Source organism: Argopecten irradians, chromosome 16, assembly GCF_041381155.1.
Source record: "Argopecten irradians isolate NY chromosome 16, Ai_NY, whole genome shotgun sequence".
NCBI classification, from domain to species: Eukaryota; Metazoa; Mollusca; class Bivalvia; order Pectinida; family Pectinidae; genus Argopecten; species Argopecten irradians.
This window is the reverse complement of record NC_091149.1, coordinates 30,239,384-30,265,162: the sequence shown is the minus strand read 5'-3', so window position 1 is coordinate 30,265,162 and position 25,779 is coordinate 30,239,384. Positions and strand designations below refer to the sequence as shown.

Genomic DNA, 25,779 nt, shown 5'->3' with positions numbered 1-25,779 from the left:
TTTATTTTCAAAACCAATCTTTGAAATATTTCCAAAATTACCCAGGTAAACACTGAGGACACAACAATTTGACCATTCTGTATTGCATATCACAGAGTTATCTGCCCTTGACAGTAGGTATTGATTGTGGCATCACATCATCTGTTTGTGAGTATAACTTCAGAGCTTTTCAGAGGAAATAGTTTCCTTCACAAAACAATGACGAGTCCATGGCAATGAAGAGTAACCCTGTAATATTTACCTCTGACTTTCCCTCCTTGACATCTCGAGGGTTTTTGACACCTTTGTCGTAGTTACCATTCTGGTTGTTACTTCTTTGATTGCTGTAGCTGTGGTTTGCCTTTCTGTCGGGAAAACTACTTGATCCTGAAATCAAATGCATGCTCTGCAATCTACTGATCACACAATATATTGCTACTTGATCCTGAAATCAAATGCATGCTCTATAATCTACTGATCACACAATATACTGTCTTCTGGTTGTGAGACAATGGCTCACCTTGACCCTTGTTTCCATTTCAAATCTGACCTTGACTCTTGTTGCCATGTATCTGGTACAATCTGCTTGTAGTTAGATGCTGACTTATAGTAAGAGTTTCATTATTTGGTATAAACATCCACTAAACATTTATTAGTTGACAAGAGTCCTGCAGTTATCTTTGTCATCCTCAATATTCCAGTGGTTACTATCACTGTCATGATATATCCACCCCTGGACTATGCCGTAGCTAAACTGATGGCAGCTTGTGTCACAGTATACTTTTGATTCTTTTTATGAACATCAAAGGAGCCTTCAGTTTTGCTCAGGGATTTCCCTCCAGTTTTTACTTTGGGAGTCCCAGCGACTCCTAGGTTTGAAGTTTGTCAGTCCCTTATAAAAACAATGGAGTCTTTTTGCTTAAATTTATTGTAGATTTTATAAAACTTTCTTTGATGTACCAGAAAATATATCTTGTACTGTAATAACTGTATATTCTGCTTTTGAAAAAACAGACAATTGTTGCTTCTACTTCATCTAATTGACCTGTAATTTTCATTTTAAATTCCTTCCACATTGAGACCCAAGGACTCCCATCATATTATTTTAGGAGTCCCTAGGCATTTTTGTGCGTCAGAGACATAGAAGACCTGTGTTCGGGAAATTCCTGTTTGCTATATATGGTGGGGTCCAGAGGTGGATATAATGACAGTGATAGTAACCACTAGAATGTTGAGAATGCAAAATGAATCATTCATAAGAATACCAAGATCTAGCTATTTTAGCATTAAGCATCCACTGAAACATTTATACGATGATTACCAACAATCTTGTTTTTCCTTATATATATATATATATCAACCAGGTAAACATTCATAAAAATATTCAAAGGGAATACAACCACAACCTTACGTATATATTGACAAGAAATATTGAACTGTCATATCCTTAGTTGTATCTGTAGACATACCTTTCTCGTATCTTTCTCTAACTTTCTCAGAATAAGAATTTTTGTTGTGATATCTGCAGACATACCTTTCTCGTATCTTTCTCTAACTTTCTCAGAATAAGAGCTTTTGTTGTGATATCTGCTGACAAACCTTTCTCGTATCTTTCTAACTTTCTCAGAATAAGAGCATTTGTTGTGATATCTGCTGACATACCTTTCTCGTATCTTTCTCTAACTTTCTCAGAATAAGAGCTTTTGTTGTGATATCTGCTGACATACCTTTCTCGTATCTTTCTCTAACTTTCTCAGAATAAGAGCTTTTGTTGTGATATCTGCTGACATACCTTTCTCGTATCTTTCTCTAACTTTCTCAGAATAAGAGCTTTTGTTGTGATATTTGCTGACATACCGTTCTCATATCTTTCTTTAACTTTCTCAAAATAAGAGTTTTTGTTGTGATATCTGCAGACATACCTTTCTCGTATCTTTCTTTAACTTTCTCAAAATAAGAGTTTTTGTTGTGATATCTGTAGACATACCTTTCTCGTATCTTTCTTAACTTTCTCAGAACAAGAACCTTTGTTGCGATATCTGTAGACATACCTTTCTCGTATCTTTTTTTTAGACATTCTAAAATAACAATTTTTGTTGTGATATCTGTAGACATACTTTTCTCGTATCTTTCTTAACTTTCTCAGAACAAGAGCCTTTGTTGCGATATCTGTAGACATACCTTTCTCGTATCTTTTTTTTAGACATTCTAAAATAAGAATTTTTGTTGTGATATCTGCAGACATACCTTTCTCGTATCTTTCTTTAACTTTCTCAGAATAAGAGCTTTTGTTGTGATATCGGGGACTGAGACGGCTTGAAGGGCTGTTGTCTCGACATCGGTCAGAACTTCCCCCGTCTCGCTTGTATCTGTCTGCATAACTGTCGATTCCATAATTCTTTGATGGGTACTGGGATGACTGAAACATACAAAAATTAAATCTAATACACTGAAATTAAGCAAAATGAAGAAGAGTCTGAAATATACCAAAATTAAATTTACTAGACTGAAATTAAGCATAATGAAGCAAAATCTGAAAAATATCAAAATTAAATTTTATCATGATGTAAGCACATGAAGAAGGAAAAGTTTAAACTATACTTTTATACCAAGGAAGTTTATAATAACGTATGTGCTGAAAAAACAATTCGAAGACAATTCATGTCCTGAAAACTACATGTACGTAGAAGAGGGTAACATTGAAAAGTTATGGTGCACCTGAAAGTCCATTAACAAGTGCTGAAGTACAAATGGGTAACCTTTATTCACAAGTTTCTCCTTAAATAAATACCTTTTTGTGAGGGATAAAAATTTGACAGTCTAAGTCTCACAAACTGAAGTTCTGTTTTTAAATACTATATGTTTTATTTAGATTCTGATAGACCACAAATGAACTGTTCCAGAGTTATAGGTCAAATTAAAGTAGTTTGGATTAATGATTATAGACCTATGATCCGGAGAATCTAGAAAGTGATCAACCATTTGAAAGTCCAAACTATCAACATCATCATTTCTATCTACTGAATCCATGTGTTTTGGGATGAAATAAAACCAATACTGTGTGATTGCTTCAAGGTTTATTAGATTTAACAGCTAGGGTCATTTGAGGATGGCCTATATGCAATGTGTTGAGAATGTGAACGTCTGCTTGTTTTGGTCATGTGCCTTTAGTACCAGAGGAACTATAGCCCTTTTTATAGTGCTATTTCACTGAATTAAAGCATGCTGCCAAAGACAGTAGTACACACAACACCACATCACTCATGTACTATGTCTACCAACAAACTTACTACTGGACAAAAGATCTGACTTGTCAGTTCAACTTTGTGTTAGTCTCATAAAATTAGTCGGTCTAAAACTCTGTCAAAAAGTTTCAAGATTCACACATATAGAGTTTACCAATGTGGCATTTTTGCATTTCTCTGAATCCTACAGTATACCCAAGGTCCAATAAATCCTGAGAATGGTGCCTTTGAGTGACAAGTCTTTATAGCTACAATATTACAGCTGTACAGACATGTTGATTTTTATTATGTCCTCTAACTTAAAATATTTAAAGATTTGTATGATTACAAAGGCACAACACAAAACATTCTGCAGACTCCAAGCACACACTTCAAAGAAGCAAGATTGCATACAATGTACCGGAGACTTGTCCTTAAATGATCCTACCTGTTAATAAGACAATTGTCCGGAACCAACCCCAACCAATATAGATGCTGGCTGTGATCGTGGCAAAGTAACATCATATTTATGATTATAATCTTATTTCAATTATGGTGTTGTAGGTAATGAATTATAAAACTTGAGGCAGGTATCAGGTCATATAGCATGATGAATTCCCTTCAGGCACAGCAAGTGGTTGACCTAGATAGTTTTTGTTATTTTGCAGGCTTCCTACTGTAATTGGTCCGGTGATATTCCAAATGTCTGCTGCAAAGTGCAGTGTGTAAGGTTTCCTGGTAGTCATAGAAATTTGAACCCAGGTCAAATGAAGATTTGTGGTTGACTATTGTTAACTACAGTGTATATAATCAGAGTGTAGTAGCAGTAGGATTGAATACCGTTAAGAAGGAAATAGTACGATACGTATACCATACCAGTACCAATGAAATTATACCGGTATTTTAATGATACCAAAATACCTAAAGAAATTTATTGGTGTTCTTACATACAATACAGATTGTTTGATTTGATATTGAAATTATATAAGATAATCGACAAATTATTGACTTTTGAAGATAATGTTCTTATCTAAATACATTTACACTGCCTGTCTCCTTCATTTAGTCACTATATATTTGGATTTCCTAAAAAATCATGTGTATCCGTACTTTTTAAAACAAGTATGAGTATGTACCAGTATTTTCTATTATTGTCAGACTCTCAACACTTGAAATTGTTATTACCCAAGTCAATTACTAATATAGCCGAGTCAGCTGATATTGGATTTAAAAAATAAAGTAAAGTTTCCATCGAACATTTTTCTGAGTTTAATTAAATAGCATTGTCTGCCATACAAGCAAGTTCTGGGAATGCTTCTTGTGAAAAGCAGGGTTGGGTATTGGAACAGCTGAACCGATAAGATACGTATTGACAATACACTAAAATGATATATGATACATATTGACAATACAATGGAAAAATTTACCATGTTAAAATTGTTACTGCTATTGTGAAAACTAAAGATGTATTTGAATAAAAAAGTTGTTTGCGTGTCATGCCAAATAAAAGCCGAAATGTGCTCTGTTAGGTTATTTCGTGGTTACACAAACGCATTTCCGGTGCATCTAAGTGACTCGGAAACTTGACCCTACTAATAGAATATGCTACAGAAATCCTTTGCCGGATGGTATATAAATGAGCTTTAACAGATATTTTCTGTCAAAAGGAGTGAAAAATGGCAGTTTTTAATATTTGAACGATACGGCAATACAAAAGCATGTTGCCCTATCAAGAACCGATGCATTGTTTGTTTAATATCAGTATACTGATCCAGCCCTAGTGAAAAGTACTGAAGAAGTGGCACTACTTTACTTGCATCACCAAGAGTACATAGTAGTTTCCACTTTTTTCCCCGATTCCGTAAATAGCTACATGTCAACCAGTTATGTGAGCATCTGTGCTCATACGCATATGTGATTTAATCAATTTATAACCATTGTTAATGTTTAGTATTTGAACAAATGTGTTTATTTCTGAGACACTGCTTTGATCATATTCATTTCCTACATCCTTTTTTAAACAATCAAGCCTGTTTCTTCTGCTGTTTGCAACAAATTTTATTTATGCTTAAAATCAAAGACAAATGACTATGTTCTTCGTGCTTCATAGTCAAGCTGGTTTTACTGGGAGACCCAATGGAGAAACTTGTGGGAGTCTGAAGTACCCTATACTCCTGTTCAGCAATCAGATAAAAATAGAACCTAGTATCTGACATGATACTCTTATCAATACTCTTCTGATAATGAGTCAATTTAATAGAGCTAATTACATTGTATATCAGTGGTAGAGGCTATATTTAACAGAATGCATTAGCAGGTATCTTTTTTTTCTCCTAAATTGCTTCCTATACCATATTATACTCTATAATACAACTTCCCATCCATATCTATATTTGTCAGTAATCAGTGTAACTGCAGGAGAAAATCTATTGGCCAGACCATCATATCTGTTCCAAGCTACAAAGTGCAAACTCAGTAAAGGGATCAAATGTTGTACTAAAAGTATCTGGTCAGTGATGATCAACAAATTTCAGTCACACAACAGTCCTCTTTTCTTACGCACCCTTGTATCCCTCTGCTTAGAATACTCTCAATATCTGAATCAGGGGCTTGTGAGGTCGCAAACTGACTCAGTGTCATTTAATGAGCAGGAAGAAAGCTGGAAGGCCTTGTCTGAAGAAAAAGCATTGTCCTGAGGTCAGTAACTGGCAAATGTCCCATATGGGTTTCGAACTTGCATCCCAGAGAGGACTTGTGGTTATATGTCGAGACACCTAAACCACTCTGCTACTCAATTGTAAATGTAGCAACTCAGACCAGATCAAGGTTATCACCAAGAACCTCCATCCTCAGCAGCATGTTTTACCTACCGGTCAGGGTCACCAATGATCTTCTAAACCCTCCTCTCACCAAGTTTTCCCCCAGAAGACACTCCCAATACAAAGCAAACTCCCAATGATGAATGCTTGAAACTGGGGTTGTCAAATTATTTTGTAACAGGAGAGATGAAAATTTAGTGACCATGCCTGGACCAAACACTAGCCAAATGATATACCAAATGGTACCAAGTCACTGACAGCTAATGAACCCAGTCTCAAGGTGCACTTAGTAGTTATAGTCCTGTGCCAGACAAGCCATACAGCCAACAGCAGATCTGCTCGAGTATTTTAGATTACAATGATATTTTCTTTAGAAATCATCATCTAAGATCATTTTCATCGATTCCCTCATAAGTTTCATTAGTTTTTACCACTTACCAAGGCAAACTGCACCCTATAGTTGACCATTCTTGACCACCAAGATGAGTTTTTAAGATTTACTTACCAAAACCAAAATTTTGAACCCTGACAGTCAATAGGAAGGAAACTTTATTCTTCCTGGATACTTTTGACTGTATCTAGATTAAAAATTATTCTGTTTTGGGGGCTATTTTTTCAAATTTCCTTCTTTTGAATGGTCTGAAATTACATATTTGAATATTACTGTCCTTCGGCAATTACCTGGAACGGATGGGCGTCTCTCTTTTCCATATACCTGAAAAACATAAATGCAATGGTAATTAATGTCATATATGGGTTATCTTTTGCAAAACAAGATATTTTTTTCAGCAAATTTATTGCAAATTGACAACAAAGATGGCGGCCTGACAGTCTTGTAACTGACATGTCATGTAAGTACCTAAGATCCTTACCCATCATCGAGTCTGGGCTGTTTCCTTGCATGCATTACCATTAATGCAAATACTTATATGGTGCTTGAACGCACAAAACGCTGGAAATGGGACTATTCTAGCTTATTTTCATCAGCTAGACAGCCATCCAAATCAGTCGATTAGACGCCATGACACATCCGGGGTATTTCCTGATGACGAAAATAGAATGCAACGGTTGATATTTCTCAGATTAAAGTTGATATATTTATTTCCATTTCCTCTTTTTATTCATAAAATAGCATATTTTATTCAGGTGTAAAAAAACTATTAATTTTTAGCGAAAACGTTAGGGTCGTTTAAGGTGAAGGTCGACGTTTGAAACTCAAGAGGACGAGGTTGTCTCGGACACATTCCAGTACACAACTAATGGGGCCCAAGTGGGGTAATCTGTTCATACAGCGTAGGCGTAGATAACGCCATCAAGAGGACAATTTATTCTATACATGTTTCAACAACAGTAAAAACACAAAAGTACATGTGATGCTCATATTTGTTAAACCCAATTTGTTTCATAAAACGTGTTTTTGCCAAAAAATATATATAAAATAAAAAAATTACAGACATATATTTACAAATATAGTATATATATGGTAGACTTATATTTTTTTCTCAATACTATCACCTATATTTTTAAAATCAACATATTAATCAAATGAATTTTTATCTTCAATGATTTATATTTTGTTGTCGGTTGGTTGATTGTTTTAGACATAAAAATTACCAGTTACGCCAATTAGGGAACCAATAAGCCCCATAATGGGCGTATGTGTTTGTCGTATTATTTTTTAATGGTATAAATAATTGCCAAATTTTGCCCACTTACATAATTTATTTAAAATGTCATTATTTTATTTCAGTTTATACGACTTATGAAATCAATATTTATCATATTATTAGGATTTTTATCCCCACTAGTTACTATCCACTGGTGTAATTTCTAATATCTTGAACTCCGGCTTAAAGTAGTACACTTAGCATAATTAGTCTAGCTCTGGTGTTTGGAATGTAAAACACGGGGACATTTGAAGACTTTCGACTTTCAAAACTAAACCTTGGCAAAAGGTATTGCTAAGGTATCTTAAATATCTCCATATAAAATCGTGTACGTCTAGTCAGGGCAGCCACTTCAACGAAGTACTGAAACTGACGCATTTTGAATAGCGTTACAACACCCTCTACATTTAGGCCTATGACAATACTCTGACTTCTGACTGCACTTATCTGCAGTTTAACTAGTTCAGACAACAATGTAGTCCACTATATTGCTTCTAACAAATATTTCCTCGTTTCACCATCAAACGTGTTATATATTTATTTTGCACGCTTTGGTATAAAGTCATTGAACATTTAGATTAAATAACAGACACCTGAGTATTGAGCCTTGTGATACCCCAATATCTATGTAGACATACATGTACCAGTGTTAAGCCGGCTTTCTCCCCATTTTTGTATCTAAATGGACAATCATACTCGAACAATATCAAGGAAAAATATGTAATTAAGTTTTATTTTCCTAATTTAGTTACTTATGACCTTCGTCACGCCATTGGAAATTATGATGCTTTTAGGGACAACTTCTAAATTTTGTATCTTAACCATACATGTATTAAACAAAGGACGTCTCTACTTATAAATCCTTGATTGAACGTATATTTATATTACGAACTTGTTAGTAATCAACACGGAGAAAGAAGAAAAACAAAATATGAAATCAGGAAATATTGGGAAATATGTAAGCTTATGTTCAAAATTAAAAACAAAGATAAGCAGTTATTGCTTCCTTTGTGAAAATACCTCATTTCTAATTGTAGATATATATCCATTTAGAAACATGGACCTGTACCTTTTGAATTGGAAAGAAGTCGATTGTGGAATGAAGCCAATACGCATGAGAGGATTGTCAGTGATTTTCTTAGTCAATAATTCCATGGACCTGTACCTTTTGAATTGGAAAAAAACACTACATTTGCTCTTTCTTAAAAACATGAATATTTCAGAGAGTTTTTCTTTATTTGGGAAAATATTCACAAAAAATGGGAAAATACAGCAAAATTCCTCTAGGGGAAGCCCGGGGCCTTTATTCGGCTCCAAATGTACCTAAAAAATCACTAACTGTGACTTGTTCAACGACTTGAACATTATACATTGGCACTCAGTATCACAGGGAACAGGCATGAAAGATGATATTTCTGTCACACGTGAAACATAAAAATTGTCAATGGATTAAAATATTTTGCTTATCATTTAGTTCCGATACGTAAGACAGTGGCGTAGGAAGATGAAACGTCATGGGGGGGGGGGGGGGGGGGCAAAGGTCCTCAATATTTTGTAAGCTCCCCCCCCCCTTACGGGAGGAGATTAATTCAACTCCCAACCATATAATATATGCTTTATGTACATTTTTCATATATCACTAAATTTAATCCTTGTACACATTTATAGACATAGGGGTCGCTAAAAGGAAATTAACGAAAACGCAAATTGGCCAAATTAGCGTGTGAGCGTCGAAGGCGCGAGATTTTTGTGTTTTGTTAGGGGTCTGAGTGTGACCCCCGGGATGAGTTTTATGTATTTTGATGATTTTGAGATCACCCGAAAGCGCGAGATTTTGGTGTTTGGGGGGTTCGGGGGTCTCCCCCGGGAAAAAAATTACGATTTAGAATGGCTTAACTTAGATGAGTTTTACGATGCATTTTGATGAATTTGTGAGCGCCCAAAGGCGCGAGAATTTGGTGTTAGGGAGGTCCGGGGGTCTCCCCGGGGGAAAAAAGTACGATTTAGAATGGCTGAGATGAGTTTTACGATAAAGTTTAATGATTATAAAGCGTTCTTAACATGGTAATTTTTCGATTTAAAGCTACCTGCATTTAGAAATGATAATTGTGTCGTCATAATATTATGCAACCCTTCTCGATCTGAATATACCGGCTTCACACCATCGGCACATTGTCGTGTAACATAAAAAATGAATTAATTGTCTCGCTAAGACATATAAACAAATTGATCTTTTAAGAGACATATTTCTAAATAGTACATAGAATCCCTTGATGGACATTTTTAGTCTAGTTTGTGTGTATTGAATTTTTACTATTTAAGGTTTGAATGTGGTTGAACATTTTAGGAAATGCGCCGCGCAGCGGAAAATTTTCTAGAATGAAGTACGAAAAATGTGCAGGAAGACCCTTTTTTCTTTCAAATAAGAAAATAAGCATTTTTAGAAAATTTCAGTCGGCGAAAATGGGGGGGGGGGGGGGGGGGGGGGGGGAGACATGTTTGCCCCCCCCCCGTCCTGGGGAACGGGGGGGGCAGTTGCCCCCCCCTGCCCCCCCCCCCCCCTGCCCCCCGCTTCCTACGCCCCTGTAAGACCTGTCAGTTTAATAGCTTTTTGATGAAGTTAAAAAATTCATTCAAGAACATTAAATGACTTTTTGAATGATATAATTTCTGCATTATTTTTACAAAGAAAAAAGGTAGAGAAAATGTGGTACAAAAATCAATAATTTGTCTTTTGTATGATAAAAACTTTAAGTATTCTATACTATTTGTTATTTCTATTATTTTTTACTCTCTGTTCATATGCAGTTGGCCAAACCTGTTTGGCCTAGCTTTACTTTGATAGAAGGGAGATAACTCTTTCTATTCCTCATGTTGAAAAAAAACATGGCCGCCGTTGACTATGACAGCTAGTTTACAGCTGGCAGTGGGATTTTGCAGTAGACGATCATCAATCTGTAGTTGTGATACTGGACAGGAGTAATTTGTAAGTATGTCTTGTCGATTTAACAGTTTGTATTTTATTGAAAAGTTAGAGAATCGTGACTGAAATGCAAAACTTTCAACCTTGATTGTCGTAGGAGATTCATGTTGAGTTCGGCCCGAGTCGGGACAGTTTAATAGGTGACCTAAGCATCGGCCTGTTAGTGTTACGGGGCCATATTGATGATAAAAAATTCGCATTGTCAAACGTATGGCTATTCCAACAAGTGACATGGCGATGAGTCATAGTTATCTCATCTGATAAATCCTTGGTTCATATAATTTGTCAATACCAGGAATTATTATACAGGTGAACACGATGGCGAGTTGTGATCGTTTCATTAACAGTTGGTGAGATAAATTGATGAGATCGACATGAAATATTGGAAGGTGATGTGAGTGTGTTTATTGTTTTGGACGTACTGCTAACCCACCTGTGTAAGTTATTACTTCCCAGCTTAATTTGCGTGTATAATAAGCCCTACTAACATGCACACTGCCTAAAGCCTTGTCTGACACATCGAACACGTTGTTGACACACAGTCAAACTAGTATGAGTATGTTTTTATACATTTTCACATATTACACACCATTTATAAGGTAATACAATTGCAAGTTGTGAACAAGTGACAATCTGTAATAGTGAACCAGTGACAATCTCTGATGGAAAGTCTAATTTTCAATTCATCAATATTATACACAAACTATCTATACCGTAAGTGTCTACATTTTATTAAGATTTTTGTAACAGCCTAAAACTCTTTACAACAATTGAACCATTTTCTGAATTAAAACAAATGATTAAGTTCCTGTAGTTGAGACTACATACATGTACCATATTCGCCATAATTAACGCTCAGGGTGCTTAAAAAATTGTAACAAATGGGGCACTTATTAGTGAACCAAAATGCAAGTTATGGATATCATTATGTCAGTCCAGCCATGTACACATTATGTCTGATGTATTCTGTGGAGACCCCATCCCCACCTCTGTAGAAGACAGTCCAGCCATGTACACATTATGTCTGATGTATTCTGTGGAGACCCCATCCCCACCTCTGTAGAAGACAGTCCAGCCATGTACATATTATGTCTGATGTATTCTGTGGAGACCCCATCCCCACCTCTGTAGAAGACAGTCCAGCCATGTACACATTATGTCTGATGTATTCTGTGGAGACCCCATCCCCACCTCTGTAGAAGACAGTCCAGCCATGTACACATTATGTCTGATGTATTCTGTGGAGACCCCATCCCCACCTCTGTAGAAGACAGTCCAGCCATGTACATATTATGTCTGATGTATTCTGTGGAGACCCCATCCCCACCTCCTGTAGAAGACAGTCCAGCCATGTACATAATATGACTGATGTATTCTGTGGAGACCCCCCCCACCCTGTAGAAGACAGTCCAGCCATGTACATAATATGTCTGATGTATTCTGTGGAGACCCCCCACCTCCCTGTAGAAGACAGTCCAGCCATGTACATAATATGACTGAGACAGTCCAGCCATGTACATAATATGACTGATGTATTCTGTGGAGACCCCCCCCCTCTGTAGAAGACAGTCCAGCCATGTACATATTATGTCTGATGTATTCTGTGGAGACCCCCTCCCCACCTCTGTAGAAGACAGTCCAGCCATGTACATAATATGACTGAAGACAGTCCAGCCATGTACATATTATGTCTGATGTATTCTGTGGAGACCCCATCCCCACCTCTGTAGAAGACAGTCCAGCCATGTACATAATATGTCTGATGTATTCTGTGTGGAGACCCCCTCCCCACCTCTGTAGAAGACAGTCCAGCCATGTACATATTATGTCTGATGTATTCTGTGGAGACCCCCTCCCCACCTCTGTAGAAGACAGTCCAGCCATGTACATATTATGACTGATGTATTCTGTGGAGACCCCATCCCCACCTCTGTAGAAGACAGTCCAGCCATGTACATAATATGACTGATGTATTCTGTGGAGACCCCCATCCCAACCTCTGTAGAAGACAGTCCAGCCATGTACATAATTATGACTGATGTATTCTGTGGAGACCCCCTCCCCACCTCTGTAGAAGACAGTCCAGCCATGTACATAATATGACTGATGTATTCTGTGGAGACCCCCTCCTCCCTGTAGAACACAGTCCAGCCATGTACATAATATGACTGATGTATTCTTTGGAGACCCCCTCCTCCCTGTAGAACACAGTCCAGCCATGTACATAATATGACTGATGTATTCTTTGGAGACCCCCTCCTCCCTGTAGAACACAGTCCAGCCATGTACATAATATGACTGATGTATTCTGTGGAGACCCCCTCCCCCCTGTAGAACACAGTCCAGCCATGTACATAATATGACTGATGTATTCTGTGGAGACCCCCTCCCCACCTCTGTAGAAGACAGTCCAGCCATGTACATAATATGACTGATGTATTCTGTGGAGACCCCCTCCCCCCTGTAGAAGACAGTCCAGCCATGTACATAATATGACTGATGTATTCTGTGGAGACCCCATCCCCACCTCTGTAGAAGACAGTCCAGCCATGTACATATTATGTCTGATGTATTCTGTGGAGACCCCATCCCCACCTCTGTAGAACACAGTCCAGTCATGTACATAATATGTCTGATGTATTCTGTGGAGACCCCCTCCCCCCCACCTGTAGACCACAGTCCAGCCATGTACATAATATGACTGATGATTCTTGGATGGACCCCCTGTAGAAGACAGTCCAGTCATGTACATAATATGACTGATGTAATTACTTATGGACCCCATCCCAACCTCTGTAGAAGACAGTCCAGCCATGTACATATTATGGTCTGATGTATTCTGTGGAGACCCCCCTCCCCCCCTGTAGGAGACAGGACCAGGTCCATGCCATGTACATAATATGACTGATGTATTCTGTGGAGACCCCCTCATCCCCACCATCATTTTGTAGAACACAGTCCAGTCCATGTACATAATATGACTGATATTCATGTGGAGACCCCCCCCCACCTCTGTAGAAGACAGTCCAGTCCATGTACATAATATGACTGAATGTATTCTTTGAGACCCCCTCCCCCCAGTAGACCTGACAGTCCAGCAAGAGACACATAATATGACTGATGTATTCTGTGTGAGACCCCCTCCCCCCTGTAGAAAGACAGTCCAGCCATGTACATAATATGATCTGATGTATTCTGTGGAGACCCCATCCCCCTGTAGAACACAGTCCAGCCATGTACATAATATGACTGATGTATTCTGTGAAGAGACCCCCCTCCCTGTAGAACACCTGTAGATAATATGACAGTGTAGACCAGCCATGTACATAATATGTCTGATGTATTCTGTGGAGACCCCCCTCTCCCCCCTGTAGACCCTGTAGAAGACAGTCCAGCCATGTACATAAGAATGTACTGATGTATTCTGTGGGAGACCCCCTCCCCCCTGTAGAAACACAGTCCAGCCATGTACATAAATATGACTGATGTATTCTGTGGAGACCCCCCCTCCCCCCTGTAGAAGACAGTCCAGCCATGTACATAATATGACTGATGTATTCTGTGGAGACCCCCTCCCCCCTGTAGAAACACAGTCCAGCCATGTACATAATAAATTTTTGGGATACCCCCGATGAAGACAGACAATCCATGTATTCTGTGGAGAAACCCCCTCCTCCCACCTGTAGAACCCCCAGCATGATAACATCCTCCCCCTGTAGAAGACAGTCCAGCCATGTACACATTATGTCTGATGTATTCTGTGGAGACCCCATCCCCACCTCTGTAGAAGACAGTCCAGCCATGTACATATTATGTCTGATGTATTCTGTGGAGACCCCATCCCCACCTCTGTAGAAGACAGTCCAGCCATGTACATAATATGTCTGATGTATTCTGTGGAGACCCCATCCCCACCTCTGTAGAAGACAGTCCAGCCATGTACATATTATGTCTGATGTATTCTGTGGAGACCCCATCCCCACCTCTGTAGAAGACAGTCCAGCCATGTACATAATATGACTGATGTATTCTGTGGAGACCCCCTCCCCCCTGTAGAACACAGTCCAGCCATGTACATAATATGACTGATGTATTCTGTGGAGACCCCATCCTCCCTGTAGAAGACAGTCCAGCCATGTACATAATATGTCTGATGTATTCTGTGGAGACCCCATCCCCACCTCTGTAGAAGACAGTCCAGCCATGTACATAATATGACTGATGTATTCTGTGGAGACCCCCTCCTCCCTGTAGAACACAGTCCAGCCATGTACATAATATGTCTGATGTATTCTGTGGAGACCCCCTCCTCCCTGTAGAACACAGTCCAGCCATGTACATAATATGACTGATGTATTCTGTGGAGACCCCCTCCTCCCTGTAGAAGACAGTCCAGCCATGTACATAATATGACTGATGTATTCTGTGGAGACCCCCTCCTCCCTGTAGAACACAGTCCAGCCATGTACATAATATGACTGATGTATTCTGTGGAGACCCCCTCCTCCCTGTAGAAGACAGTCCAGCCATGTACATATTATGTCTGATGTATTCTGTGGAGACCCCATCCCCACCTCTGTAGAAGACAGTCCAGCCATGTACATAATATGTCTGATGTATTCTGTGTGACCCCCTCCCCATGTAGACCATGTACATTATGTCCAGACCCCTCCCCCCTGTAGACACAGTCCAATATGATATGATGTATTTCTTTGGAGAGACCCCCTGTAGAAGACAGTCCAGCCATGTACATAATCTGACTGATGTATTCTGTGGAGACTCCCCTCCCCCCTGTAGAAGACCACAGTCACCCAGCCAGGTCCAGACTGATATATTCTTTGGATGACCCCCTGTAGAACACAGTCAAGTCATGTACATATGTACTGATGTATTCTGTGGAGACCCCCTCCCCCCTGTAGAAGACAGTCCAGCCATGTACATAATATGACTGATGTATTCTTTGGAGACCCCCTCCCCACCTCTGTAGAAGACAGTCCAGTCATGTACATAATATGACTGATGTATTCTTTGGAGACCCCATCCCAACCTCTGTAGAAGACAGTCCAGCCATGTACATAATATGACTGATGTATTCTGTGGGAGACAGCCATGTACATCCTTGACTGATGTACACCCCCTCCCCCTCTGGTAGAACACAGTCCAGCCATGTACATAATATGACTGATATATTCTTTGGAGACCCCCTGTAGAAGACAGTCCAGTCATGTACATAATATGTCTGATGTATTCTGTGGAGACCCCCTCCCCCCTGTAGAAGACAGTCCAGCCATGTACATATTATGTCTGATGTATTCCTGTGGAGACCCCCACCCCCCTGGTAGAAGACAGTCCAGTGCCATGTACATAATATGACTGATGTATTCTTGTGGAGAACAGCCCCCCCTCCCCCGCTGTAGAAGACAGTCCAGACCCCATGTACATAATATATGACTGATGTATTCAGTAGGACTGACCCCCTGGAGAAACCCCACCCAGCTCTGTATGAAGACAGTCCAGCCATGTACATGATATGACTGATGTATTCAGTGAGACCCCCTCCTTCCCCACACCCTCTGTAGAAGACAGTCCAGGATTCCATGAACAACAATATATGAAGTCTGCAGTCATTCTGTGGAGACCCCCACCCCTCCCCCACCCTCTGTAGAAGACCAGTCCAGCCATGTACATATTATGACCTGATGTATTCCTGTGGAGACCCCCTCCCGCCCCCACCTCTGTAGAAGACATTACCATTATCCATGTACACCCATCCCACCCTCCCAACATCTCTAGAAGACACAACTGTGGAAGTATTCTGTGGAGACCCCTCCCCCTGAAGAAACACCGTCCAGAATGCCATGTACATAAACATGACTGATGTATTCTGTGGAGAACCCCCCTCCCCCCCCTCTGTAGAAAGACAGTCCAAGCCATGAACATATATATGACTGAATGTATTACTTTGGAGACCCCCCCCCCCTGTAGACCTACAAGTCCAGGTTCCATGTACATACATAAGACTGATGTATTCTGTGGAGACCCCCTCCCCCCTGTAAATCACAGTCCAGTCTTCTGTACAAGACACCATGACTGATGTATTCTGTGGAGACCCCCAACCACCCCCATTAGAACACAGGTCCCCCACCTGCCATGTAGAATACACACATTATCAGTGGAGACCCCCCACCTCCCCACTGTAGACACACACATTATCCGTGGAGACCCCCCCCCCCCTGAACATAGATTATGACTCCCCACCTCTGTAGAAGACACACACATTATCCGTGGAGACCCCCTCCCCACCCCCTCCCCCACCTCTGTAGAAGACACACACAACATTATCATTCCCCCACCTCTGTGGAGACCCCCCCCCCCCAACCCCCACCTCTGTAGAAGACACACACATTATCCGTGGAGACCCCCCCCCCTCCCCACCTCTGTAGAAGACACACACATTATCCGTGGAGACCCCCCCCCCTCCCCCCACCTCTGTAGAAGACACACACATTATCCGTGGAGACCCCCCCCCCCTCTCCCACCTCTGTAGAAGACACACACATTATCCATGGAGACCCCCCCCCCCCCACCTCTGTAGAAGACACACCACATTATCCGTGGAGACCCCCCCCCTCCCCCACCTCTGTAGAAGACACACACATTATCCGTGGAGACCCCCCCCCCTCCCCCACCTCTGTAGAAGACACACACATTATCCGTGGAGACCCCCCCCCCTCCCCCACCTCTGTAGAAGACACCACATTATCCGTGGAGACCCCCCCCCCCCACCTCTGTAGAAGACACACACATTATCCGTGGAGACCCCCCTCCCCCTCACACCCCCCTCCCACCTCTGTAGAAGACACACACATTATCCGTGGAGACCCCCCCCCCCTCCCCCACCTCTGTAGAAGACACACACATTATCCGTGGAGACCCCCCCCCCCTCCCCCACCTCTGTAGAAGACACACACACATTATCCGTGGAGACCCTCCCCCCCTCTCCCCCACCTCTGTAGAAGAACACACATTATCCGTGGAGACCCCCCCCCCCCCCCCACCTCTGTAGAAGACACACACATTATCCGTGGAGACCCCCCCCCCACCCCCACCTCTGTAGAAGACACACACATTATCCGTGGAGACCCCCCCCCCCCCTCCCCCACCTCTGTAGAAGACACACACATTATCCGTGGAGACCCTCCCCCCTCTCCCCCACCCCTTTAGAAGACACACACATTATGTGTATTCCTGTCCAGGTGGATTGAAGCCAGAAATTGATTTTATTACACTGTATGTGTAATTTGTGATCAATGGACCAAAGAAACTTGACAAGATCTGGTGTATAGGGTTAACTTTATATATATAGTCAACAAACTGCTGATAGATTCTGACTTATAAATATTGGACCTTTATTGTCTAGTTATAAATAATTCTCGTATACATTGAGGAATATTTATAGGGGGTTTGCTTTAAAACAACATTCTTTTGCAGGTTCTTAATTTCTGTTTCAAACCAAGTTTGATGAGATTAATTTCTGTGGAATGATGATTTTATCTTTATCAAATTACTTGTCGGTATATGATAGAATCCAGGTTAATTGCACTTATTCACAGATCTATATTACTTACATGATTTTACCTTTTTTTCTACAGAGTTTGTGTAATGGAGGAAATCCCACTCAAATTATATATATTATATAATGAAATAACTTATAATCTGTAATAAGGAAATACCAGTCTAAAAAGTGATGTGTTTTATAAAATCAAGTGTCTTTTGACTCATTTCATGGCCGAGTCGTTAAGATGTCCCGACAAGTTATCACTAGCCCTCCACCTCTGTAGGTCGCGAGTTTGAATACTATGTGAGACATTTGCCAGGTACTGACCATAGATTGGTGGTTTTTCTCTGGGTACTCTGGCTTTCCTCCTACCATCTAAGACTAGCATGTCAATAAATGACTGTGGCCCCTTTTGATGCCCTAAACGTTAACCCTGACATTAACCCTCCAATCTTACCCTGAGATTCTCCAGCTCCTTACAGTATTCCTGAATAGGATGTTAAACTATACAAACCAGATCATTTAGTATTGTACTTAATATCACATTGTGATGTTTCATATTTTTTTTAATTTATAGCAGAATTGTAGAAAATTTTATCCAGACCTGGTTCTGTTTCTTTATGACCTTCCTATATATAAAAAACTGATTTCTAAGTGATTGATAAAATCATGAGTCCTGTAGTATACATGATATCTCATCTGTTTGCATGACTTTCATGAGCTCCAATATAGCAGTACAGATTGGTCTATACTGATGGAATCAGCATATTAGTGAGATAGCCTCACATTGAATAGTATAGCGTGTCTGTTGTTATTATTTTTACAATAGAGAATTCTTCATCAATATACATATTTACTAGCAACGATCTTATAAGAAGACTTATACACCAGTGATATTTCTCCTTATATATCTGTGGTCGGTAAACGACCGCATTCCCAATGCCAAACCCCCCTATTTTTTCCCAATCACAATTGGATATTCCCAAATCAAATCCCTGAAAAACAAATAAAACCCGGAAATCTATCCCCTCATTTAATCTAAAAACAAACTACTCTGAAACTATTGTGATGGTCATCACCTTTTGATGAAATGAAACAGTTAACTGTTTCACAATATCTAATCACCTGTAATACCATGCTCAGTAATAAGTAACTTTTTCCCAAGACTGCTCTTTTTGTGATTAAAAATTCCCAATTTGTTACATAAAACTTTTTTCCCAAAATACCCTGAAAAATCACTGTGCACTTAAAAAAACCTTGAATAGGACTAATGTTCCTCCTGACAAGACCCTGTTTATATGCTATTTATTTCTTGCAACATTATGTATTACAGTATGTTTCTGTTCAATATCAATGTAGTGTATTTACTGATGATTATATGAAAGAAGCAAAAGTTATTTGTAGTCATTGTGTAATATCATGACAGACAAATGCAATGTTTGCCAATTTGTGTTTACGTCACAGGAAATGGAAGGAAATAACCACTGGTGATGGCTAATAGTGTTTTCCGTATTGTAGGAATGTTGGGCCCATGGCTTTTATTTAGGGGGAAACATTAAATTAAAACAAGATATTGTGAGCTGGAGGGAGGCTAATGTGAAGATTATTCTTTGAAGCTAATAGTTTTCTTACTGTTATGCATGGATCCTCAATGTGGGATATTGTACCATAATGGATTCCCACAATTTTTAAGCACCCTGGGCATTTATTGGGATGAATATGGTACTTGTAAGCATCACTGACTAAATTTCCGATTGAGTTCATGATTAACCTCAGACTTCTTAGGTGATCAATCATTTTCTATATAAGGTTAATATTCCACTGTACAGCCAAGGGTGAGTACCGTATTGTGCAAATATCTATATGAAATAAGAGCACAGCTGATGCAGACTCTTAACTGGGGTTCATCAGATTTTACTAAATTTTTACTGATTTTATTTCTGGATGTAAACACTCAAACTTAAAATGTTCATACAGTTTTTAAGAGTAATTGACAGATTTTCATTGGGTATTTTACTTGTGGACTTATCTTTAGAACTGAAGCACTGATAGTATACACTGGTAGGCCCAATACTGTTCCATTTGTTGTGTCTGTATGTGACTGATGTACTAGTACAGTCCAATTTGTTTTATTTCCCTAATCGTTCATTGATAAAATGGCTCAAGAGATTCAGCTGTTGCATTAATGCATTTCCCCAAACCAGGGATACAATAAATGGATTATAGTGGATAATAACTAAGTGAAACAGTTAGATGTTGGTGTCCCAGAAAACTTTTATAATACAAAAGGAGAGCTGGACGGAGCATTGGAGAAATACTGTGGGAAATATCTTACTGTGACAGTGAAATTGTCAGTTTCCACGTTACCCCATGTTACCCCATGTTAGCCTGTCAGTTTCCATGTTACCCCATGACAGTTTTTCATGTTACCCCATGTTACCCCATGTCAGCTTCCATGTAACCCCATGTTAACCTGTCAATTTGATGTAGGACTATTCTGTTTAGTAACTTAGTATTACAAGACAGGTGATTGGCTGATAGGGATAAATGTATAAAATGTAACAAGAATGTTGATTGGCTGATCATAATTAAGCAATAAGTGTATATTACTGGTAGTACAATATAACAAGAATGTTGATTGGCTGATAAATGTACATATTTAATAAAGCGCTCCTTCATTTTTCTAATGTTTCAAGCATCCTGGACACTTTTAATTCCATACGGTTTTCAAAATATATTCAGTAGTTATATAATAAATTTGAAGAAAAATCCTTACGGACGAAATCTATATAGGGATTGGATTTTGTTTTTATGTTAACCATGCTTGTATGGAGCAATTCCTCTAAGAATATATTCTATGGGGCGCGTCAGCGCCCCATATTGAATATATTCTTAGAGGAATTGCTCCATACAAGCATGGTTAACATAAAAACGAAATCCAATCCCTATATTTACACTCACACGACTTTTTACATATATTTTATGCAATAAAATCGTCATTTGAAAGTGACGTAATTATTCAATAAAAGTCGGTCAAAAGTGGGAGGAGCTTACTCAATTGAACAGCGAATGATGACGCTGCACGTAAGGTAGAATTATTCATCCGAGACGACCAAAAAAAAATCAATATTTTAGTGTAAAATAAACATGACAAACAAAGTAAATTTCAGAGATAATTTTATTTAATCAGATCAGAACTTTAAGTAGGTATTAAATTTTGCAAAAAGTTCATATATAGCGTAATAACAAAGTATTTGTTCTCGGCCACATGTGTGAACTCGGTGACCGTTATTGTGCAGCGAGGCGAGGCTGACGCACGCTTACACAGTGGAGTTTTCCGAAGTTGTCAAAACACCAGTGTTCAAGTAGCTAAATTTGTTTGAGATTGTCGTCTGACTTGACGATATTACATCCTTCGGAGCCATGTGATTATATAATCTACGCTTATATCCATCGCCATCTAGGCTATAGATGGAACAACTTCACTTGTGTTCGATGGATACAATGTATTTGTGGTGACGCGTAACTGTCAACACGTGGATTACTACATATGTAGCGGTGCATGTTTTATAATACACATGATTAAATTCTCAAAGAACAAAGACAAGAGGATATGTTTATAACTGACCTCTATCAGAAGGTCTCACGCCCGTCCACCCAAAAGACTCGATCGTATGACGAACACAGACACAGAGGTAATGTTTACATTTGACACCCATCATTTTTAACAAAAATGAAAGCACGTCGCCCCGGTCGGGATATTTTTCCGTTTCTTTATACAATTGTTAATTTAAAAATTGTTTGAATCATATATAAATATAAAACATGTATTTATTGTTTACATTTTTCCAAAATTCTATGAAAAACAACAATATACACGTAATGTTGCATCAAAATGTAAACAAAGCCATGTGTTTGTTTAAAAAAAAAAGTAGTCCTTTTTACGTTGCATAGAACATTTTCTTACGCAAGTTCAAAGTTCAATGTTACCATGCAGTTATGGTAAACAAAATCGGCTAGTATTAGCGTTATAGTGACCAAGCATAGCAAGTGTAAATATAATAAATAAAAACAATAACGACTGACTAGTGAGAGCTTTCTCGCCCCATTCAAGGGAGCTTTTCAGACCGTTTATATCAGTAGTTATATATATATATATATAGCTTTCTAATGCACTAAAATTGACATGTTTATGCTGAGTTGTTTACACTTAATGTAAATTAACACTGCAGGGACATGGAGCAGCACAGCTACAGTATTTAAGGAGACCCAAGAAATTATCAGCGATAGGTATATCCTCTTGATATTGAACTCATTCACCCCTAAAGACACATTTGAACTCTTCTTATTCAATAACTGAAAGAGTTCATAATGAATTTTGAGGGGTGAATGGCTGAAAGTCTCAATAAGCACCTGTTCATATTCCCTATTGATCCGACTGGGCTCTTTTAGGGTGAATTACATCAGTACGTCCTTGAAGAACTAGCTTTAGTATTGCTATATAATTGAGTAACATCATAAAATGAGATGTTTATGGTCCACGATCTACAGCCTGTCCATTGATCACTGTATTACATCACAGAGTGATATTAACTGAGGAGTCAGGTTCCTTTCTATTACACTCTATGGCACATTAAACTATGGGGAAATGTTGTAGTCAGTATCCATTAACAGTAAAGGACATGGTAGGTTTAGGAGAGTAGGACTAACAGTAAAGGACATGGTAGGTTGAGGAGAGTAGGACTAACAGTAAAGGACATGGTAGGTTGAGGAGAGTAGGACTAACAGTAAAGGACATGGTAGGTTGAGGAAAGCAGGACTAACAGTAAAGGACATGGCAGGTTTAGGAGAGTAGGACTAACAGTAAAGGACATGGTAGGTTGAGGAGAGTAGGACTAACAGTAAAGGACATGGTAGGTTGAGGAGAGTAGGACTAACAGTAAAGGACATGGTAGGTTTAGGAGAGTAGGACTAACAGTAAAGGACATGGTAGGTTTAGGAGAGTAGGACTAACAGTAAAGGACATGGTAGGTTGAGGAGAGTAGGACTAACAGTAAAGGACATGGTAGGTTGAGGAGAGTAGGACTAACAGTAAAGGACATGGTAGGTTTAGGAGAGCAGGACTAACAGTAAAGGACATGGTAGGTTGAGGAGAGCAGGACTAACAGTAAAGGACATGGCAGGTTGAGGAGAGTAGGACTAACAGTAAAGGACATGGTAGGTTGAGGAAAGTAGGACTAACAGTAAAGGACATGGTAGGTTGAGGAGAGCAGGACTAACAGTAAAGGACATGGTAGGTTGAGGAGAGTAGGACTAACAGTAAAGGACATGGTAGGTTTAGGAGAGCAGGACTAACAGTAAAGGACATGGTAGGTTTAGGAGAGTAGGACTAACAGTAAAGGACATGGTAGGTTGAGGAGAGTAGGACTAACAGTAAAGGACATGGTAGGTTGAGGAGAGTAGGACTAACAGTAAAGGACATGGTAGGTTGAGGAGAGTAGGACTAACAGTAAAGGACATGGTAGGTTGAGGAGAGCAGGACTAACAGTAAAGGACATGGTAGGTTTAGGAGAGTAGGACTAACAGTAAAGGACATGGTAGGTTTAGGAGAGTAGGACTAACAGTAAAGGACATGGCAGGGTGAGGAGAGTAGGACTAACAGTAAAGGACATGGTAGGTTGAGGAGAGCAGGACTAACAGTAAAGGACATGGTAGGTTGAGGAGAGTAGGAGTAACAGTAAAGGACATGGCAGGTTTAGGAGAGTAGGACTAACAGTAAAGGACATGGTAGGTTGATCATGAGGAGAGCAGGACTAACAGTAAAGGACATGGTAGGTTGAGGAGAGTAGGACTAACAGTAAAGGACATGGTAGGTTGAGGAAAGCAGGACTAACAGTAAAGGACATGGTAGGTTTAGGAGAGCAGGACTAACAGTAAAGGACATGGTAGGTTTAGGAGAGTAGGACTAACAGTAAAAGACATGGTAGGTTGAGGAGAGTAGGAGTAACAGTAAAGGACATGGTAGGTTGAGGAGAGTAGGACTAACAGTAAAGGACATGGTAGGTTGAGGAGAGTAGGACTAACAGTAAAGGACATGGTAGGTTTAGGAGAGTAGGACTAACAGTAAAGGACATGGTAGGTTGAGGAGAGTAGGACTAACAGTAAAGGACATGGTAGGTTGAGGAGAGTAGGACTAACAGTAAAGGACATGGTAGGTTTAGGAGAGTAGGACTAACAGTAAAGGACATGGTAGGTTGAGGAGAGTAGGACTAACAGTAAAGGACATGGTAGGTTTAGGAGAGTAGGACTAACAGTAAAGGACATGGTAGGTTGAGGAGAGTAGGACTAACAGTAAAGGACATGGTAGGTTGAGGAGAGTAGGACTAACAGTAAAGGACATGGTAGGTTGAGGAGAGTAGGACTAACAGTAAAGGACATGGTAGGTTGAGGAGAGTAGGACTAACAGTAAAGGACATGGTAGGTTGAGGAGAGTAGGACTAACAGTAAAGGACATGGTAGGTTGAGGAGAGTAGGACTAACAGTAAAGGACATGGTAGGTTTAGGAGAGCAGGACTAACAGTAAAGGACATGTAGGTTAGGAGAGCACTAACAGTAAAGGACATGTAGGTTGAGGAGAGTAGGACTAACAGTAAAGGACATGGTAGGTTGAGGAGAGCAGGACTAACAGTAAAGGACATGGTAGGTTGAGGAGAGTAGGACTAACAGTAAAGGACATGGTAGGTTTAGGAGAGTAGGACTAACAGTAAAGGACATGGTAGGTTTAGGAGAGCAGGACTAACAGTAAAGGACATGGTAGGTTGAGGAGAGTAGGACTAACAGTAAAGGACATGGTAGGTTTAGGAGAGTAGGACTAACAGTAAAGGACATGGTAGGTTTAGGAGAGCAGGACTAACAGTAAAGGACATGGTAGGTTTAGGAGAGTAGGACTAACAGTAAAGGACATGGCAGGTTTAGGAGAGTAGGACTAACAGTAAAGGACATGGTAGGTTGAGGAGAGTAGGACTAACAGTAAAGGACATGGTAGGTTTAGGAGAGTAGGACTAACAGTAAAGGACATGGTAGGTTTAGGAGAGTAGGACTAACAGTAAAGGACATGGTAGGTTGAGGAAAGCAGGACTAACAGTAAAGGACATGGCAGGTTGAGGAGAGTAGGACTAACAGTAAAGGACATGGTAGGTTGAGGAGAGTAGGACTAACAGTAAAGGACATGGCAGGTTTAGGAGAGCAGGACTAACAGTAAAGGACATGGTAGGTTTAGGAGAGTAGGACTAACAGTAAAGGACATGGCAGGTTTAGGAGAGTAGGACTAACAGTAAAGGACATGGTAGGTTTAGGAGAGTAGGACTAACAGTAAAGGACATGGTAGGTTGAGGAGAGCAGGACTAACAGTAAAGGACATGGTAGGTTGAGGAGAGTAGGACTAACAGTAAAGGACATGGTAGGTTGAGGAAAGCAGGACTAACAGTAAAGGACATGGTAGGTTTAGGAGAGTAGGACTAACAGTAAAGGACATGGCAGGTTTAGGAGA

At 39.8% G+C, this 25,779-nt stretch overlaps 2 protein-coding genes across 3 annotated transcripts in view; one reads left to right on the top strand and one right to left on the bottom strand.

Moving 5' to 3' along the window:
• LOC138311178 (WW domain-containing adapter protein with coiled-coil-like) overlaps nt 1-7,057 on the bottom strand; it is a 36,583-nt gene extending 29,526 nt beyond the window's left edge. For both annotated transcript variants that reach the window (XM_069252659.1, XM_069252660.1), the window contains exons 1-4: nt 6,895-7,057; nt 6,704-6,737; nt 2,227-2,398; nt 242-366 (exon numbers count right to left, since the gene is read on the bottom strand). In XM_069252659.1, the coding sequence (XP_069108760.1) occupies nt 242-366; nt 2,227-2,398; nt 6,704-6,737; nt 6,895-6,935 (372 nt within the window). In that variant the 5' untranslated portion in view covers nt 6,936-7,057. The remainder of the gene's footprint in view (nt 1-241; nt 367-2,226; nt 2,399-6,703; nt 6,738-6,894) is intronic.
• A 3,505-nt stretch (nt 7,058-10,562) lies between these two features.
• Nucleotides 10,563-25,779, top strand: part of LOC138310153 (oxysterol-binding protein-related protein 6-like) — a 99,661-nt gene continuing 84,444 nt past the window's right edge. The window contains exon 1 of the mRNA XM_069251278.1: nt 10,563-10,675. The gene's annotated coding sequence lies outside the window, so the exon portion shown is untranslated. The remainder of the gene's footprint in view (nt 10,676-25,779) is intronic.